At 23.0% G+C, this 15,909-nt stretch overlaps 1 protein-coding gene across 2 annotated transcripts; it reads left to right on the top strand.

Moving 5' to 3' along the window:
* Positions 1-148: 148 nt before the first annotated feature.
* On the top strand, positions 149-14,026 carry LOC122508462. 2 transcript variants are annotated; one of them, XM_043621828.1, is made up of 22 exons: positions 149-376; positions 1,161-1,393; positions 1,555-1,803; positions 2,100-2,258; positions 2,501-2,643; positions 2,777-2,927; positions 3,197-3,381; positions 3,613-3,932; positions 4,205-4,380; positions 6,217-6,434; positions 6,531-6,750; positions 7,044-7,245; positions 7,499-7,715; positions 7,931-8,088; positions 8,520-8,662; positions 8,773-8,906; positions 10,892-11,018; positions 11,173-11,355; positions 12,266-12,595; positions 12,867-13,107; positions 13,215-13,494; positions 13,748-14,026. In XM_043621828.1, exons 1-22 carry the CDS (start codon positions 364-366, stop codon positions 13,923-13,925), a joined length of 4,260 nt encoding a protein of 1,419 aa, XP_043477763.1. In that variant the 5' UTR covers positions 149-363; the 3' UTR covers positions 13,926-14,026. The 2 variants fall into 2 exon arrangements, with proteins under 2 accessions (XP_043477763.1, XP_043477762.1); XM_043621827.1 differs by having other exon boundaries at positions 12,846-13,107.
* The last annotated feature ends 1,883 nt before the right edge of the window (positions 14,027-15,909 follow it).

Here is a 15,909-nt window from a genome sequence, read left to right as displayed (position 1 = left end):
TTCTTTTGGTAGGTAAAAGGTCAAAGATTTTATTTTTATCTTAATCCTACTCCTATTCAATTTTTGTTGAAATCTAAGAATTTTGTCTTTATTTTTCATGTGAGAATTTTCGACAACGACAAAAAAAAAACTTAACGTAAGTTTTTTGTTTACAAAAAGGAGAGAAAAAGAGAGTGAAAGAGAGAGAAAGAGAAGTGCCTAATTTTATGGTTGGATATAAAGAGCGGAAGATTAGACTCACACATTATTTTTGTTGAACGTTGTATATGTGAGCTGAGCCAATGAGATATTAAGAGAGTGTGAGGTCATCTCTTGACTTTTGTGAACCCGCAGTTCAGTTCCGACAGAATCTTCTCCCACACCATGAGATCTCCAGGTACATTATTACCAACATTTTTTTTTTTTTAATCTTAACGCGCTATTTTTTTACCGTCGATCGCTAATTTTAGAATCTCTTCTTAATTTAAACTTGTTTTTTACATTGATAATTATTATCTCCACATGAAACTCCATTCCTAATTAATTGTTCGAGTGTGAAAAAAATCTACTTTAGTGAAAAAGTGACAGAATGTGAATTTTTTTAAAAATAATTTTCAATTATCTGAGATTTAAAGTTTGTCAAATCATTGAAGTGTTAATTTTTGTGATTTTAATTTTTTGTTAATTTAACTATTTAGGTAAAATAAAAATTAAATTCTAAATCAATAATCTAATAAGTACCAAAACTATTATTTAAAATTTTTTGTAAAATTAAATTAGTTATTTCTCTATTTTTTCAACATTTCTATTTTAATATTTTATTTTCATTGTATTGAATAAATTAGCGTCGAAAATATTTTTTTATAAAAATAAATAATTTACTTCGAATAAATGAGCGTTTATTGTTATTTAATATCTAAAAATTCTTCAGTTTTGCTTAGAATAATTTTCATTTTAAATATTCTTCGGGGAAAATTTCTTATTTAAAATCTTTTTTAAAGTTTGGAAATAAAATTTTTTGAATTTTTAATGTTAAATATCAATTTCAGGAGGAATTATTGATATTGAATTGAAATTTTTGAAAAAGAAAATTCTACAAAAAGAAATTTTCTCATAATAGGATTCTAAGTCAAAGTTCAGTTTCATCATATGGAAATAAAGTTTTTATCTGTTTGCTTTAGATGATCTCTTTGACAGGCATCTGTCCCGACACTATGGACGAAGAATTACATTCATTCTTATCTTCCTCTGTGTGACTCGCTCGGAAAGTTTATTTACAAAGGGAAAAATATACACATATTCTTATGAAGCAATTTCAAATACCGGAGTTTTTGTACCCTCGAGGGCCTCATCATCATGGGGTCTTGAAGGAATTTTATCTATTAGAGTCGAGGAAAATTCGGCTCTATTAAAGGTAAAAAGAAAATTTCAATTTTATTCACTGAAATAAATTATTTATTTACAATAATAAATAAAATTATTTATTTACAATAATAAATAAAATTTATTATTTCATGAGAAATAAAAATCACTTATGAGAAATAAAATATTACATTAGAAAAAAATTAATTTTAGCTGGAATCGTTGAAAATAAATTCTTGGAATGGACCAGGAAATGAAAAGGGAGACAATGTCGATGCGAATGGAACGGTGGATGAACTTTTAAAACCATTTAAAATTGATTACAATAAAATGGGATTAATAGAAAATTTCAGTATTGAAACCGAACAAGTTTGGGCGACAAATATCAAAAGAAGCATAGCTGGAGTATTTCAACTCGATTTGGAAAATTTGGAAAAAGAAGTTGCGTTCACTTCGTCGGAGGTAAATTTTCATTTTATATTTCTATTCAACAGTTTTTTGATTTATAAAATAATTGCAATTAAATATCAATATCAACTAAAATTAAATTCGAATTAAAATAAATATTTATAATTCCTTACTAAAATCAAAATTCGAATTAAACTGAAAATTTATAATCAGTTACTAAAATTAAAGTAAATATTTATAATTATACTCTTTTTAATTCTTGAAAGAAGATTTTGATATTGAAATTTAAAAATAATGTGTAACTTTTTATGAATGTGAGAATAATTGGAAATTAAAATTTTTAAATTTAGGTGAATCATTATGGCCAGTGTTCGATTGGATACGTAGTTACAAATGAGTCTTTGAGTGAAAAATTAATTAGAAAAACGGTGGACCCACGAACTTGTAGGGGACATCCGCAAAGAAATTGGAGTAATGTTCCTCGAATGCAATGTCCAAATGACGATCAGGTAAAATTGATTATTTTTTTCCTCCTTTTTTTATTTAAATAAGGAAAAAAACAGAATTTTTGTGCTAAAGATAATTAATAGAATACCAATCAATTATAATTTGTCATTTTTATTTGTTCATTTTTTTTAATTTATAATTTATTTTTATTTATTAATTTATTTTTTTAATTTACAATTTATTTTTACTGATAAATTCATTATTATAAATTTAAACATTTGAGTAAATAAATAAATAATTTCAGAATCCAATTTTAAAGTCAAGTGAAAGATTTTATCAAGTATCTTACAATAACAGTGAAATGACAATAAAATTTATAAATGCAACCGGTGGAATTTACGTGCAACCATTTCAAAGTCTTGGAGAAGCTCAATATATTTTTACACAGTAAGTTATCAAAAACATTTTATTTTTTTCAATTTTTGGGCATGGTTAAAATTTGGTGAAAATTAAACACCTAATTTATTTAGTAATTTAGTGATATAAATTAAATAATTAATAATATTTTTTCATTACAAAGACAACGTTTTCTACTTTTGTCTGTAAAAGACGTGGACCCGACGGGAACGAAAATTCCTTCACTTCAAATAAAACCTCTTCAGCATGAACTTCCTGACGAGGATTTAACACAAGGACGCGGAACTGTCGAAAAAGAAACTGTATATAAAACGGCAAGTATTTTACTTATTCATCTACTATTATTATTTATATTACTATTTCTTTGAATTTTTTTAAAAATAATTTTAACTTACAATAATTATTATTATTGTAATTTCAAAATATAATTTTAATACCTTCAAATTGTAATTGTAATTTTAATAATTTTATTTTTGTAATTTCAATACTCTAAATCGATATATTTTTCTTTCTAAATTAATTTAACAAATTACGTTCTCTCACGATATTCTATCAATAAAAAACTGTGTTTTTTTAAAAATAGATTGCAATTCTTCTCGACCGATTAAGTCAACGATTGGAAAATCCAGGATTGGATACAGAAATTCACAATCTACATAATACAACAATATCGGTTCTTCTCTACTATTTGACAACTTTAAATCGACAAGATTTACAAATCGTTTACAACAACATTTCTGGAACGAGTTATAAAGAAGAAACAGTCAGGTACAAAAAAAAAGTTTAAATTTAATATTTTTTTTACACTTTTCATTAAATATTAAATTCTGAATTCAGTATTTTATTGTCATTCAGTGAAAAAGAAAATTAATAACGGAAATTAATGGGATTTCAATTTCTTCTATAAAAATACATAAATTGAAATTCCACAGAGATTGAATTTCGTAAAGAAAAGAAAGAGTGATAAAGAAAAATAATTCAATTCTCGATTAATTTTAGAAACATGTTTTTGGAAGCTGTGCCACAAATTGGAACATCGGAATCAGCTTTATTTATTTTGGATGTGATTCAACAGAAAAAAGTTTCAGACATTACTGCCATTCAATTATTGAGTAATCTTCCGTTTCATATAAGAAAATTGGAAATTCAATTGCTCGTCAATTTACAGCCATTATTGAATTTTCCCGATAAAATTGCTCCCGAGGTGCAAAACACTGGGATTTTAACTTACGGGACTTTAATTTATAAAACTTGTTTGTCGAATTGTCCATACGAAATGCTCGATGATTACGTTAAACTCTATCTCGACAAATTTACCGGTAATTATTAATTTTTCGATTCTTCTTTTATGGATAAGATTTTTTTTTACAAAAATCATTTTTACAAAAATTATATTATAATTATTTAATAATTTTATTATTATTATTCGCCTACTCTGAATATATAAGAAATAGTTTTCTTTTTCCTTTTGTAGAAAGTTGCAATTTTTATTCCACGTGAAAATTAGTTTGAAATTTAATGATAAATTTTGGATGAAATGTAAAAAGATTGTTTTAATTTAAAATTTTGAATTTTGAATTTTGAATTTCAGAGAGTAAGCAATATGAAAAAAAGATGGTTTGGCTACAAGGATTGGCGAATATTCAATTGGGAAGAATTGTCGAATTTCTCGAGCCAATTGCAAGTGGAAGTAAATCAGAATCAAGACACCTTCGAGTTTCAGCCGCTTGGGCTTCCCTACCAACAGCACCTTTGAGACCTGACGTGGTAATTTTAATATTAATAAAATATATTTATTTAATAATAAATAATTTCTATATTAATAATTGTTGTATTCCGGTAATCTGTTCGCAGTTTGAAATTTTTTGTTGTTTGCTTTTTTGTTTCTTAACTTTTTTAATAATTTTTCTTTTTAAATGTTTAAAAGTTTAAAATTAATTATTTGAAAATAAATGAATTTTCTGACTAATTCAATTATTTTCAATAATTTTAATAAAATTCTTTAGTCAATTTTTAAATAATAAAAATCTTCGTAAAAAATCCAATTATTTTTATATAAATAATAAAATTCTTATCAGGATTTCACTTACTTTCAATACAATTTTAATTAATTTCTTCGAAAATTTCAATTATTTTTAAAAATAATTTAATTTTTCACAGGAGTTTAATTATTTAAAAAGCTTTTAATAAAATCCAATTCATGAATTAGATTATTTTTAAAAATAATGAAATTTTCGCTAGAATTCAATTATTTTCAATACAGTTTTAATTGAATTCTAGGGAAAATTAAATTATTCTTAAACATTTTTTTAAAATTCTTCGAAAGAATTCTATTATTTTCCGAAATATTTAAATTTTTTATGTACTGAAAATCATTGAATTCTTGTAAAGTATTAATAAAAAAATTTGAATATAATTGAATTCATTTCAAGAATTTTATCAACACTTTTTGAAATAATTGAATTGTTTCGAGAAAAAGTACATAATTAAAATTGTATTGAAAATAATTGAATTCTTTGAAAGATTTTTATTAAAATTCTTAAAAATAATGAAGTTTTTTTTATAATTTTTACTGAAAATTTTGAAAATAATTGAATTTCAAGAAGAATTTCTTTTAAGTTTTTAAAATAATCGTGTTTATTATTAATTGCAATTAACAATTTTTCTATTAAAATATATTAAAATTATTCATAGAAACTTAAATTTTTTAAAACAATTTTATTAGAGTTTTTGTAAATAATTACATTTTTTTTTTTGAAGAATTTCATTAAATTTCGTAAAAATAAAGTAATTTTAATTGAAAATTTTGAAAATAATTGAAATTGACAAAGAATTTTATTTAAGACTTTTGAGAACAATTGAATTGTTTAGAAAAATTTTATTACAATTTTTAAAAATAATTGAACCTGTTAGAGAAATTTTATTAAAATTATCTTGAATATAATTGAATTTTTTCCTAGAAATTTAATTAAAATTGTATTGAAAATAAATGAATTTTTTATTAGAACTCTTGAAAATAATTGAATTTAAATAATATTTTTAAAAATAATTATATTCTTTCGAGAAATTTTATTAAAATTGTATTGAAAAGAATTGAATTCCTCCGAAACATTCGATTATTTATGAAAATAATTAAATTCCTTTGTAGAATTTTATTAAATTAAATTAAAATTCTTCTTGTGAAGAATTTTCTTATTTATGAAAATAATTAAATTCTTGTGGAGGATTTTACAATTCATAAAAATAATTGAATTGTTTCGAAGTATTTTATCGGAATTTTTGAAAATAGTTGAATTTTTTGAAGAACTTTTATTAAAAAATTTTGAAAATAATGATTTTTTTTAAAAGAATTTCATCAAAATTGTTGAAAATAATTGAATTTATATTAAAATTCTTGAAAATAATCGAATTTAATTAATATTTGTAAAAATAATTGTATTCTTTCGAGAAATTTTATTAAAATTTATAAGTTACAAATATAAATATCAAAAAAGAAAAAGTACATAAAATAATTAATAATAAACATAAAAATAAATTAATGGTAAAAAATTATAAAAACGATTTCTATCTAAAGTGGACTGAAATTATTTTTTCCTTTTTCAGATTTATCCCGTCTATTGGCCAATATTAATCAATCGAACAGAACATTTAGAATTGAGAATTGCGGCTCTCACTTTACTGATTGTTTCAAATCCATCACCAAGTCGATTGATTTCACTTTATTGGTACATGAAAGGCGAACCTGATATGCACCTCTATAATTTTTTCTACACAACTCTAAAATCTATGGAACGAACGAATTTTCCCTGTTACGTTCACATGTAATATAAAACAGTCATTTTTTTTAAATTAAACCACGTTTGTAATTTTATTTTTTCTATATGTGGATAATAATTTCAAAAAATAATTCTTTTCAGTGGAGGATTAGCCGCACAATTTACTCGAATGTTACCGAAAATCACGAGAAATAAATTCATTGTGACTGGTAATTATCTATTCGACTATCAAGATACGTATAGACATTTTGGTGCAATGATTCATGGAATTATAATTGCCAATCAATTGACGAATATTCCTGAGGTTTTTTATATTAAACTAAATAATCATGGAAGTGGAATTAATTTGAATCATGTTTCGGTGAGTTTGATCTCTTATTTCTATAACTCTCTTTAATTAACAATCTTTTATGAACAATTTTTTTTACACAAATCTTTTTTCAAGTTTCTAATTTATTTTTTTAAAGGAAAATTGAATAACTGATTAAGCAAAAGTTTAAATTTAAAATTTACTGCCTTAGGGGAAAAAAAATTCCGACCTAATTGTTAATTCGGATATAAAATAAAAATTTAATTGTAGTACCAATTTTATAAATTTATTTCAGAACTTTTTAGAATATTATTGAATAAATTAATTTTAAAAATTATTTTCAGTTGTACATTAAAGCGGAAGGGTTTTTGCACACAATGACAACTTATTTGGACAGTCCAACTCGAGTCTCGGATATTTTGAAGGGATTTAAAATCAATAAAAAAAGTCTCACTCCACCACATTTTGAAATTATTGTCAGAGTTCAGGAAAAAGCGGTTCTTTGCTTGCATTTAAATCGAACCTCTTTGATAAAAGCCTTTAAATGTAAGTTAATAATTTATTTAAATTTAAGAAATTCAATTTGTTTGAATTTAAAAATTTTAATCTAAATTTGAAAAAAAGAAACTTAAGGAATTCAATTTATTTGAATTTTTAAATAATTAATTTAAATGAAATCTATTCTAAATCTAATCTAAATTATTAATCTCAAGTAATTTTAATTTAAAAATAAATAATTAGATTAATTAATTTAAAAAAATAAAAGTCGTATTTTAATGAAGTTTCTTTTTAATTTCAGATATAGACTCCCTGCAACAAAGTACATTTCATCTTTATCAAAATATGGAATTTCACATAAATCAACAACGAATTCACGTTCCTCTAATAATGGAATCAGTGCAAGTCACTGATTTAGGGACAAATGCAAGAATTGCCGCCACTGCAAATTCTCTCTTTTCTATGAGGGGAAATTTCACTCATGTTCCCAATTCGCGAAAAAATCATGTTATCGTGAGGTATTATTATAAATTCAAAATTACTTATTTTTAAAATTGATATTTAGTTCATTTAAAATTAATTAATTCAGATTAAACTAAATAATAATCTCTAAGATTTTTTTTCTTTCAATCTCTAGGATTTATTTTTATTTTAATCTTTAGGATTTTTTTTATTATACTTTAAAGTACCAAAAATTTTGTGTCATTGAATAATGAAATATTTTTCTTTAAAGGACAACAATTCATGGAACGCAAGTTATCGAAAATTATAATCCATTGACGGATTTATGGCACGTGGCAGAACGCGCCCAATCAGTTCACGCTTATATGCCAATAAATGTCACATTTGGACTTCAGGATAAATTATTTGTCTCTTATAATACTCTGGAAGGTATGAAAATTTTTATTTCATTTCCCATGTTTGCAATTTTTCTATTTTTCTGATCTTAATTTCCAAAAATACAAGTAAAAAAATCTATATATTTGAACTGAATGTAATTTAGTTCAAATATAATTTATTTCATTGCAAACAATTTTCATTTATTTGCATTTTTGAAAGTTTTTGATTCTCTTAATTTGCAAAATCGTAAGTAAAAAAAATCTATATTTGTACTAAATGTAAATTAAATAATATAATTAATTTAATGTAGGTAATTAATTTAATTTATTTATTAAATTTATGTATTATCACATTGTATAGTGAAAGTCATTTATTTATTGGTTTAAAATAAATAAAAAATAGTGAGATAAATTTTTTAAAATAAATGAAAAAAGTATAAAAAATTTTGTATAAAAAATAATTATAAATAAAATTTCTTGCAGAGGGAGTGAAGACTGGAGTGACAGCCCATGTGCGAACAGTAACGAGCATTCGTGGAGCAAAATTAAACAAGAAATTGAAAAATATTTGTCCCGAATGTACAAGAGAGTTTACAGTGAAGAAAAGTTACACCGATCCAATGAAGGTAATTTGATAATATTCTTTAAGTAATTTAATTTTCACTTTATTTTATTTTATTTTTTTTTGTGTGAAATTTTTGTTATTTTCTCTAAATATAACAGACGTTTCATGTAGACGAAAATTTTGTACGAGGCAAATATTCCTGAATTAGGAGGTCGAATGAAAATTCAAGTGTTTGACTGTGAAAAAATTATATCCAAGGAAAATGTCATTCAGAATGTAATGCTTTCACATCGCAGTAATCATCAGTGAGTATTTACTAAAATTATTGTTTTAGTGCTCGAACCAGTAAAAGTATTTAAAACTACTTTTAAAGTATTTTTCCAATAAGTAATTGGACTTTACGGAACAATTACTGACAAAAATATAACCAGTCCGAATCAAATAAGAGAAATAAGAAATAACTTCAAATTATAAATTAAATTTTCCATAATTGTAAAACATGACCGAGAGATAAAATCATTATCAATTCAATTATTATTTTCAAGAATTTGTAACTAAAATTTTTCTTTAAATCGATTATTTTTAATAATTTTCGAAAAAGTTCTTTGACAATTTTCAAATCCATTTGTTCACAATATTCAATTTTATGAAATTTTAATTATTTGTAAATTCTTCAAATAAATAGAATATTAGAAAATAAAAACTTAAAATAATATAAAAAAAAATTCAATTAAACTTTTTCGAATAAGTTAATTTCAAAATTCAATTATTTCAAAAAATTTACGCTTTATTACTTTTAATATTCAATTTTTATCTAAAATTTTAACTGAAATTCAATTTTTAAATCAATTTTTTTAAAAATTCTACTAGAATCCAATTATTTAAATACAAAAATAAATAATTTGTTGAATTAATTGAATGCTTTCTAATATTGAATTCTCGTAAAGAATTTTATAAACTAAATTTTTAAATAATTGAATTCTTTTGACGAATTCTAGTAAATTGTTAAGAATATTTAATTACATTTTTCGAGCAATTCCATTAAAATTGTATTAAAAATAATTGAAATTCTGCAATGAGTTTTATTATTTATGAAAATATTTGAATTTCTAAAAAGAATTTTACTGTTTTTTAACATAATTACCTAAATTTCTGCGAAGAATTTTATTACTCTTGAAAAATTAAATTTTTTTCTAGTGTTTTTTAACTAAAATTCTTCGAAAATCCATTATTTTTAATAATTTTTGAAAAAAGTTCTTTGAGAATTTTCAAATTCATTTGTTTACAATTCAATTTAACAAAATTTCAATTATTCGGATATTCTTCAATTAAATGTACATAAATAAAAACTTCAAAAAAATTCATGCTTCCGCAGAATTTTTAGTTAAAAGTATGAAAACTTAAAACTTTTAAAAATTTTAATATGAAACCTTTTCAAAATTCAATTATTTTTAAAAATTCACGCTTTTTTGCTTTTAATATTCAATTATTATTTAAAATTTTAACTGATTAAATAATTGAATTTCGGAGAAGAATTTTATTATTTATAAAAACAATTGAAATTTTGACGAGAATTTAAAAAAATTTTTGAACATAATTGAATTTCTGCGAAGAATTTTATTATTTTATTATTTATTTAATTATATTTATTATTTAATTTAATTACTTTATTATTTTATTTTCGAAATTTTTGAAAATAATTGAATTTCGGAGAAGAATTTTATTATTTCTAAAAATAATTGAAATTTTGACGAGAATGTAAAAAAATTTTGAACATAATTAAATTTCTGCGAAGAATTTACTTTATTATTTTATTTTTTACTTAATTACCTATATTTATTATTTAATTTAATTACTTTATTATTTTATTTTCAAAATTTTTGAAAATAATTGAATTTAGGAGAAGAATTTTATTATTTCTAAAAATAATTGAAATTTTGACGAGAATTTTTAAAAACTTTTGAACATAATTGAATTTTTGCGAAGAATTTTATTACTTTTGAAAATAATTGAATTTCTGCAATTATTTGTAATTTCTATAAAATTCTCAAAATTATATCGTAAAATTTACGAACTTTTCGCCCTTTTCTATCAAATTACGGACATTACCGACCTTTTTTCAAAAAACCAGACTTTTACGGACTTGAAGCAAATTTACGGATTTTTACGGGATTTATTTATTTTAGTTCGAGCCCTGCTGTTTATAACTAATAATTTCTACTATTATTAATAATTATTAATTAATTAAATAAAATTTAGTTTCTATTAAAAATTAAAAATTAAATTGCAGAAAATCACCAATTATGCAATTCATTTTGATGGGAATACATTACATTGATTATTTTTCGTACGTCCCTCCCAGAGGTAGTTGCGGAATTTCAGGCCATTTTGAACCTTCAAGTCTACTTTCTACTGAGGTGATTTAATAAATTAAATAAAATTTGTGCTCGAGTGTTTATTATTTAATATTAAATAAAACTCAGACGAGTGTTTATTATTTAATATTAAATAAAATTTAGACGAGTATTCATTAATCTATTGTTCAATATTAAACTAAATTTTATTTTTCAGGTAAAAATTGAATACTCCAGAAGTGATAAATATCATTTAGTTTCATTGAAACACAAAGATTTGAGTTCATCAAAAATTCTTCATCAATGGGACATGAAACTTGTTTATGATAGTACAAGTTGGATTTCAGATTCACTAAAAATAAAAGCCAGTAGAACTACACCCGGTGAAAAAGTTCTAAAGGTAAGAAATTTAATTGTAATAGTTATTTTCGTAACAAGGGCGCAAAATAGGTGATTGCGACGATGGCGAAATGAAGGGACCGAGGGGACACAATTTCGCGCCCGAGGCGAAGCCGAGGGAGCGAAAGTGTCCCCGAGGTCCCGAAATTTCGCCAAAGTCGTAATCACCTTTGCGCCCATGATGCGAACATAATTTTTTGTCCTAACTGCATGGAAAGTATGGCATTGAGGGCACGCACGATTAAACTCTCATATTAGTTAAAAATTAAGCTCTATATAAATATTATATCGAATGAAGTCTCTAATGATAGAAGTTTTAAAATAGAAATAAAAAACAATGTATTCTGGAAACATAGTATTTATTTAGAACGTAGTAATTAATAATTGAACAAAACTGAAACAGGAACTTTTAAAATTGACAATATTTTGATAAACGAAATGGAAACAAAACCAAATATCTCATTATTTTTTTTAGAGAAAAAAAAAATTGCAAATTTTTATAGACAAAATAAAACAAGTTGAAAATGTTTGCAGTTTTATAGTCAACATAAAAAGAAAGTCGAAAATGTCGCATTTTAATGAAGAAAATCAAATAATTAACAAGCGGGCGGTAAAGTATTTTCCGCCCGCTCGGAGGTAGGGGAAGCGGGCGGAAAATACTTTACCGCCCGCTGACGTCATACAAGCGGGCGCAAAATACTTTTCCGCCCGCTTCCTCCACTCCCGGGCGTAATGTGTTATTTTGCGCCCGCCTTAAGTGCCCGAAATGACATACTTTTCGTGCAGGTAGGACAAAAAATATATTTTTGAATTTAAAACGTTAAATATGGATAAAAGAAATATGAATTAATAGAAAAGAATTTATAAAATAAGTGGGAATAAAAAAAAGTAATTTTTTTCCGTTAATTTAGATTTGCTTCGATGGAGAAAGAGAGGTGCCATGGGAATGGAATTTTTTGAGTACAAACGCAAGTAATCCGTCGTCAATAAAAATGAATGTTGTTTGGGGCTATGGAGATTCGGCGAAAGGAAAATGCACCGGTTCTTCATTACTATTAAAATTATCAGGAGAAGTAAGTCGTGAGCAATCATTCTCCAGTTTAGAGGATAAATGGCCATTTAATGTTTGTCGAAAGGAAACGGAGGGAAAACATTTTGTACCCTATACACAAGCTTGTTACGAAACATCGAGGGAGTTATCGACTTTGAGAAATTATCAAGCAAATGTTAAATTTGAAAATGTAAGTTTTAAATAATTTTCCCTATTAAGAATCGTATTAGAGTATAAAAATTCCAAAAATACACAATTCAAAAATTTTGAAATTTCAAGATTCAAGATCGAAAAAAATTTTCCAAAAGTTCTTTAAAGACTTTTTTTCCAAATTTTTGACACGATTTGAATGTAAAATATCAATTGGCACAAAGAAAAAAAAAGGAAAAAAAACTCGCAGAAATGCGAGGTATTATTTTTTTGTAACATCTTCTTTGCAGTTACCTGAAAATTTATTAAAGGTTGGATGGCGAATACGAGCTTTTTACGATTTTATCGGAGGTAACAGTAGCAGTTTAGATTGGGATAAAACTAATGAATTTTCAATAAAAGCAAAATTCCCGGCAAATTCCGACGAAGGTGAATTACGTTTAAATAATGACAAAATCGATATTGATTATAATGCCGATATTATTGATTATTTTCTGGTGAGAACAAGACTTCATAAATTCACCGACAATCCACTTCTTCGTTCTTTCTTCAGTAAGTCTATTTTTTTTTCAAAGAAAATTTTAATTTTTACTACAGTTTATGAAAATATTTTGAATGAAAAATATTTTCTTTTCTAAATATAAATTTATTTATTTCAGGTACGTGTATTTTAAATATGAACATGGTAAGTTCTTCTTACAATATTAGCAATAAACTTGAAAAAAATCAGGAAATGCTAATTTTGGGTCATTGTTACGACGAATATCCGAGACTCACAATATCAGCAATAAATACCGGCAATGATATTAATTTAATTGTAAACGACGAATCGGACGATTTAAAAATAAAGTCATTTAAAATGGGAGGCGCTTTGTACAATCACACGTATCCATTAAAAATTGACAGGAATTATCAATTTGTCTCTCTCGGAGCAAAATGGTAAGTTAATTTAATTTTCCATTACTTAGAGGACTAATTTTGTTTAATTTCCAAAAAATAATATTTTTCAACTTAATTGAAAATTAAAATTAAAAATACTATTAATATTAATTGAAAATTAAAAATACTATTAATATTAATTGAAAATTAACTATTTAAAATGAATTGAAAATGAATTATTTAAACTGAATTGAAAAGTAATTATTTAAAATGAATTGAAAATTAATTAATTGCAATAATTTCATTTTCACAGGGCGAGATTGGACGATAAGTTGGTTGATATTTTATTATCGGAATTTCAAATATTTATACGCTGGACACAAGAGCATGTCTTATTGTTCTATCCAAATTTCATTCAAGAATTCACTTGCGGCCTTTGCACTGCTCATCAACCAAATACTCAAGATTTATATAAAAGAATTTTGAATTAGTTCTTAAAATTTTTTTTATAAATTAAAGGTATTTTTTTTAAATGGTAAACTTTGTACTTTTATATTTATAAATAGCATAATTGTAAGAAATAATTATAATTATTGAAAAAAAGAAGAAAATATTTCAGTTTGAAAAAAAAAATAATTCGAGAAATACTGTAAAGAAAATATATTTTCTTTTTTTTTTAAAGTAAAAAAGCCCCTGTAAAACATGTTTCGTGTATCATTTTTAAATATACAATAAACATAATTTATACTTTGTATTTATAGGACTTAATAAATTTATTATTAATTAAAAATTAAGAAAAGAATTATCCTTTCTTAAAAGTTTGAATGAAAATAATCTATTATTATTATTAACTATATTAATCTCTGTGGTTTTTCATTCGTTCTGTTCGCAGTATGAAGTTGGTTGTTAGTTACTTTTTTGTTTCCCAACTTTTTTAATTATTTTCTTTTTCAATATTTTTTATTATTTCCATTAAAATTAATGTATTGAAAATCATTGAATTCTTGCAAAAAATTTCAGAATAATTCAATTCCTTCAAAAAATTTTATTATTCAGTAATTAAATTCTCGCAAAGAATTATTAAATTAAAATTAAAAAAATGTTTAAAACCCTAATTAAATTTCTTTGAAGAATTATTTTCAATTTTTTTTTTTTTTTTTTTTTTTTTTGAATAATTGAATTTCTTTAATAATTTTAATTGGAATTTTTTAAAGTGATTAAAATTTATTAACAATTTCTTTCAAGGAATTTCATTAAAATAATTGGAAAACAATTAAAGTAATTGAATTCTAACAAAAAATTCCTTTATTTATTGAGTATAATCAATTTACAATTAAACTTTTATTAAAATTATTCATTGAAAATTAAATTCTTTTATATAATTTTATTAGAATTTTTCTAAATAATTACATTTTTTTGGAGAATCTCTATAAAATCTTTTATAAAAAAAATGTAATTTTTCTAAAATAATTTTAAATGAAAATTTTCAAAATAAATGAATTAAAGAAACAATTTTTTTCAACTTTTTAAAATTATTGTGTCAGGTAATAATTATAATTAAATATTTGATCATTCACAAGTTTACTAAAACTGTATTTTGAAAATAACTGAATTCCTGAGAAGAATTTTATTAATTTTCGAAAGTAATTGAGTTATTTGAATGAATTTTATTAAAAATTTTAAAAAATTGAATTGTTTTGAAGGATTTATTGAAATTGTAAAAAATAATTCTATTTCTTTCGAGAAATATTATAAAAGTTTTTAAAAAAATTGAATTCATTCATGAAATTATATTAAAATTTTATTAAAAAATATTGCGAACTTTTGCAAAAAAAAATTACTTTAAAATTTTAGAAAAAAATTTGATTATTTCGAAAAATTGTATGAAAACATAAAACAATTCATTTTTCTTTTTCAATATTTTTATAATTTTAAAATTAATGTATTCAAAATCATTGAATTCTTGCAAATATTTTAGAATAATTTTACAGATTTTAGAAAAATAATTGAATTTTGAGCAAATAATTTAATTCTTACGAATAATTTTACTAATTTTAGAAAATAATTGAAATATTTCGAAAAAATTTCTATAATTATTTATTTATTCATTTTTTTATTTTTACAATTAATTGAATTTCTGTGAAGATTTTACTAATTTTTTTTATTCAAGAATTCAATTACATTTTCACAAATATAATAAATTTCCTGGAAAGAATTCAATTATTTTCAACAATTAATAAAATTCCTCACAAAAATACAATTATTTTCTAAAATTAATAAAATTCTTCACAGGAATTCAATTATTTTCAAATATTAATAAAATTCTTTCCAGGAATTCAATAAACTTTGAAAATCAATAAAATTATTTACGTAAATTTAATTATTTTCAAATATTAATAAAATTCTTTAAAGGAATAGGGTCATTTGGGGTAATAATGTAAACGGAATATCTATTTTTCACAAAAAACGTTAGTT

Source organism: Leptopilina heterotoma, unplaced genomic scaffold (assembly GCF_015476425.1).
Source record: "Leptopilina heterotoma isolate Lh14 unplaced genomic scaffold, ASM1547642v1 Lhet_54, whole genome shotgun sequence".
Classification (NCBI taxonomy): Eukaryota; Metazoa; Arthropoda; class Insecta; order Hymenoptera; family Figitidae; genus Leptopilina; species Leptopilina heterotoma.
This window is presented reverse-complemented; position numbering and strand designations above follow the sequence as displayed.